A 5938-nucleotide genomic window follows, 5' to 3' on the forward strand; every position below is an offset into this window, starting at 1 on the left:
CCCTCCTGGAAGGCACGCACGACGGTATCGGGCGTTCCCCCCGGTACCCGAGCGCGCGATTCTCACGCGTTACCCTCTGTCGGGCGATTCCTCACCACCCTACCTTTATTTCCATCCCTGTCAGAGTGTGTTCTTCCTTTGGGACCCTCTGCCAGGACTGATAGGGCGTTAGGGCTGTTAGGGTCAAGAAGACTGAAGACCTGCGCCAAGATGAGTACCATCGAAACGCGAAGCAAGAAGTCACAACCGAAGGAAAATGAAGTCGGAAGCGACGAATCGGGAGATTCGTCTAGAACAGGCGAAACGTCAGGTACAGAGCGAACCACCTGTACAGAACAAACAACTAGCACCAATCAAACTACGACCACAACAGACTCAAGCAGTACAGCGAAAAACACACCACAAGACGTGCATAGAAAAGCGACGGGATCACGGACATCGCAGAGCAAACGTGCAGAACTAGAAGCCCGTTTAGAACTCCAGCACAGAGAAAAAGAACAGGCGGACGCCGCAGCTGCACTCGCTCGTACTAAATTGGAGCTATTGCAACTAGCAGAGAACTCCGACCAAGAACCGGACGCTGAAAACGACCTAGTCAACGATTGGATAGACAAAACTCCGCCGCCACAAGATACCGAATTTAACCGCAGTATGAACATCCTATCAAACCTAGTAGCAAAGGCAGTTCAACAAACCAACAGTAGTCACGAACACAGAACGGATACCGCACCAAAGAAACCACCAATATATATTAACGATCTGTACCTATTTGACGGAGATCCCATCAACTGGATACCATTCATCAGCCACTACAAGGACACGGCATCATTTTTTAGCGACATCGAAAACACCGCTCGCATCAGGAAGTCCCTCAAAGGACTTGCAAGACAAACAGTAAAATCTCTTCTATACACCAGCACGAACCCAGAAATAATATTAACAGAATTAGAAAGAAGATTCGGACAACCTTCATATATAATAAAAAGCGAAATCGCAGAACTCGACAAATTGCCCAAAATGACTGAAGACATTAAGGGCATAGGCACATTTGCTAGCGCAGTATTTAACAGCGTAAATACAATAAAACAATTAGACCGAAAGGAATATCTTTACTCTACCGATATATCGGATAGAATCGTGGGAAAAATGAGCACCATAGTAAGATTTCGATGGCAAGAATACAAATGCCACCGGACAAAGGAACCCATACTCAGTGTGCTGTCTGAGTTTTTAAATATGATATCGGATCAATTTGATGAGCCCGGTTTACGTCTCGAACAGAAGGTTAAAATAGAAAATAACAAATCACGACCAATAAGAAGAGCCAGAGTTAATACGGCAAATCACGAATCAACCTACGAAAGTGACGAAGATTCAAACTACGACAGCGAGTTCGAAGAAGAAATGAGAATCGTCCTTACCGCCTCGGCAATAGAAGAAGAAAGATGTCCCCTATGCGAACAATCACACGATATTATCAAATGCGACAAATTCACAAAGGAACCCACCAAAGAACGTTGGGAAATAGTCAAAAGACTAAAGATGTGTTTCAAATGTCTCAAAACGAATCACAGACACTTTCAATGCAAAACTCAACCTTGTGGCAAGGATGGTTGCATCAGAAAGCATCATGAGCTACTGCATCAAGAAAGATTAAAACCAGACTCTAATAAGATAGTTTCAGTAAATCACATAGGCACTTCAAAAGCCTACTTAAAAATAGTACCTGTAGAGCTGTGCGGACCAAATGGCACTGAGACCGTCATGGCCTTACTAGATGAGGGGTCAACAGTCACTCTGCTGGTAGACAAAGTCGCCCACCACATAGGAGCCTCCGGACCTGCAAAGAGCCTAGTTATCGAAGGCATAAGCGGTCATCAAATGAAAACGGAAGAATCAAGACATATTAAAATTCGTATCAAAGGTTTATTCTCAAGGACATATGAAGATCTTCAGGCACATACAATCGGACAACTCAACCTTATAGCACAATCCGTAAAGAAAGAAGACATAGAAGATTGCCCCCATCTTAAAGATATAGAAGATCAGCTGATATACGATGGAACGCCACCATCACTGTTAATAGGCCAAGACAACTGGCACTTAATAGTGACAAGAGACTTGAAGACTGGTAGCGCATCAAAGCCCGTGGCATCCCTAACCAGCCTAGGATGGATACTTCACGGCTTGAAGACTGAAACCTCAAAACCCGTCCTCTTCATAAATCACATTCATGAAAAAGAAACTGAAGACATAGATAAACTAATTAAAAACCATTTCAGTCTCGACTCGTTGGGAATAACAGAAAGAAAACCACTAAAAGATCCCGAACAACGAGCCATGGCAATTTTAGAAAAAACAACTCATAGATTGCCCGAAGGAAGATTCGAATGCGGATTACTATGGAAATCCGACGATGAAACTGTGCCACAAAATAGAAACAGTGCCTTACGCCGCCTACAAGGCATAGAAAGAAAACTAAATAAAAATGAAGACTTCAAATTAAAATATACTCACCAAATACAAAATCTAATATCCAATGGATATGCCGAACTAGCCACCACAAAACCCACCTCGCCAAGAACCTGGTACCTGCCACATTTCGCAGTAATACATCCACAAAAGGAAAAATTAAGAGTCGTGTTCGACGCCGCCGAACGCACAAATGGCAAAAGTCTAAACGATGCCTTACTATCCGGTCCTGATTTACTACAATCCCTCTTCGGCGTGCTGATAAGGTTCCGCCAAGGCCCGGTAGCCGTCGCAGCCGACATCAAGGAAATGTTTCTCAGAATCGTAATACGAGAAGAAGACAGAGACAGCTTACGATTCCTCTGGAAAGAGAACGAAACAGACGCAGAACCTAAAGAATACAGAATGAAGTCGCTAATATTCGGAGCAACGTCATCACCCTGTTCAGCTATATACGTTAAGAATCGAAATGCTCAAGACTTCCAAGAAAAATATCCCGAGGCTGTGAATGCCATTCAACGTTGTCATTATATGGACGACTATTTACAAAGCTTCCCAACAGTCGAAGAAGCAAAAAGAACAAGTAAAGAAGTGGACCTCATACACAAAAGTGGAGGTTTCGAACTAAGAGGATGGACATCGAATTATCCATCCACTATTAACACAATGGAAATCAACCATCCCGACCACATTAATTTGGGAGACCACGATAAATATGGGAAGACATTGGGCATGATATGGCAAACCAACAACGACGCATTACGATTTACTGTCAGCCTTCGCAACACGCCCGATGACGTCACTAAAGAAACGAGACCACCAACTAAACGCGAAGTCGCAAGCGCTGTCATGTCAGTATTCGACCCGCTAGGTTTAGCCACTCCAGTTTTAATACAAGGAAAAACACTTATACAGCAACTATGGCGCACCGGAATAAATTGGGACGACCACATACCCGACACGCTTAGAGACCATTGGTCAAAATGGCTCAACAACCTAGCATGTCTAAAGGATCTAAACGTTCCACGATGTACAGATTCCTGTAACGAGGGGGAACTACATACCTTCGTAGACGCCAGCGAAACCATCTATGCCGCTGCAACATACTGGAAAACTACTATGAACAACCAGGTCAGCATAAAACTAATAGCAGCAAAAGCCAAGGTGGCCCCACTCAAACCTACCTCTATACCACGATTAGAATTACAAGCCGCAGTGCTTGGCTGCCGTCTAGCAAACAGCATTCACCAAGAAATGGACACCAATATTAAGAAGAAGTATTACTGGTCAGACTCTCGAACGGTATTAGCATGGATCAAATCCGACCCACGCACGTTCAAAACCTTCGTCGCACACAGACTAGCTGAAATAGAAGAACTCTCAAAAACATCAGAATGGAGATACGTACCCACTAAACAAAACGTAGCTGACGACGCAACTAGATCGGCACCCCGAAATTTCGACAGCAACCATCGATGGTTCAACGGTCCAGAATTCCTAAAACTTGACTGCAACGAATGGCCTCAAGATCACAGTGATCGCTCACTACAAGTTACGGGCGAAGAAAAAACACAGACAGTAGCCACGGCGCGTCTCGTTCAACCACCTATACCAGACGTCAGTCGTTTCTCATCATGGACACGTTACCTACGAGCCTCAGCACGCTTCATACAAAGCGTCGAAGTTTTTAAAACATTAATAAATAAACCCGACAAAGTCACCGCCACTAAACGAATCGTCAAGGATAAAGCCTGGAAACCGTATAAAAAACAGATGACTCAACAAACACCCACGAATCAAGAACCAACTATAAAAACCGTGAACAAACTAATACCATTATCAAGAAAATACATCAAGCAAGCTGAAACAATGTTGATACAACGAATTCAAAATGACAGTTTTAAGAATGAAATTCAAAACCTTAAAGATCACAAGAAGTTCGCCAAAGGATCCCGCCTAAGAAGACTCACCGCCGTTATAGAAGATGATATAATGCATCTCGAAACTCGCCTATCCGCTGCCAACAACATAGCGATTTCCTACAAAAAACCCATAATACTCGATGGAAAACACCCGATTACACGACTAATCGTGAACCATTACCATCAAGAATACAATCACGGTAATCACAACACGATTATGAACGAGATTCGACAGAAATACTATGTGATATCTCTTCGAAACACCGTCAAAAGTATAGCAAGAGAATGCCAATGGTGTAGAATACACAAAGCCGTTCCTATCACAACACCTTTGGGAGACTTACCGGTGGAACGCCTGCAACACAAACAATACCCGTTCACCTGCACTGCTGTAGATTATTTCGGACCAATAACCATAAAAATTGGCAGAAAAACAGATAAACGCTGGGTGGCTTTATATACATGCCTCACAACGCGAGCAGTTCATCTGGAGATTGCTACATCCTTGTCAGCAGATAACATGATACTCACACTGCGAAGAATGATAGCACGTCGAGGGACACCTAAAACGATGTTTAACGACAATGGAACAAATTTCATCGGAGCAAATAAAGAAATCAAGACAGCGTTTGAAAAAATGATAGATAAATCCAAAGAAAAAGGAATTCAATGGAAATTCATACCTCCAGGAGCTCCACACATGGGAGGAGCATGGGAGAGACTAGTGCGATCAGTTAAAACCGCACTAACCGCAACCCTTAATACACGACATCCTCAAGAAGAAATATTACATACATTACTTCTAGAAGCAGAACACCTCATAAATTCAAGACCTATAACAGAGGTATCCCTAGATCCAGATGACCAAGAAGGTTTAACTCCAAACCACTTTCTGATTGGAAGATCAAGCGGGCACCTTCGCATGGGAGATTTCACGGACGACGAACTCATCGGCCCCCCAACATGGAAAACATTACAACGCCTCACCGATCACTTCTGGAAACGCTGGCTCAATGAATATCTACCCACGATAACACCGCGATACAACAACAATCAAAATGGATTCATTAACCCAACCATCGGCGACATTGTAATAATAATCGATAATTCTCTTCCCCGAGGCACCTGGCCAAGAGGTGAAATCATCAAAACCTACCCCGGACCAGACGGAAAAACACGTATAGTAGACGTGCGCACTACCGCCGGAATACTAAAGCGACCGGTTTCCCGCCTAGTGAAAATCGCGCAATCTTCTTCCTCAACATGAAGTGCTCCAGATGTCATCTTCGCACGGAGGGGAGACTGTTGAAGATTCACGATACCTAAATTGATTAAGTAAATTAACAAATACTTTTGCGAGACCTTGTATCAAACAGTTGATTATTATAATAAGGAAGTTATGTTTTAATAGTTGATAAGGTAGATATATTGGTTATTTGTATGAAAAATATAAGTTAGTTGCGAGACCTAATCTCCGATAAGTCTATTTAGAGTATATTTTATTAGTAATAAGTATAGACGATTTATAGCTGTAAAATTAAACA

At 42.9% G+C, this 5938-nt stretch overlaps 1 protein-coding gene across 1 annotated transcript; it reads left to right on the forward strand.

Annotated features, from left to right (window-relative positions):
- The first annotated feature begins 210 nt into the window (after positions 1-210).
- On the forward strand, positions 211-5661 carry LOC120633978. Its single transcript, XM_039904415.1, has one exon. It carries the CDS (start codon positions 211-213, stop codon positions 5659-5661), a length of 5451 nt encoding a protein of 1816 aa, XP_039760349.1.
- The last annotated feature ends 277 nt before the right edge of the window (positions 5662-5938 follow it).

Source organism: Pararge aegeria, chromosome 22 (genome assembly GCF_905163445.1).
Source record: "Pararge aegeria chromosome 22, ilParAegt1.1, whole genome shotgun sequence".
Taxonomy (NCBI): domain Eukaryota; kingdom Metazoa; phylum Arthropoda; class Insecta; order Lepidoptera; family Nymphalidae; genus Pararge; species Pararge aegeria.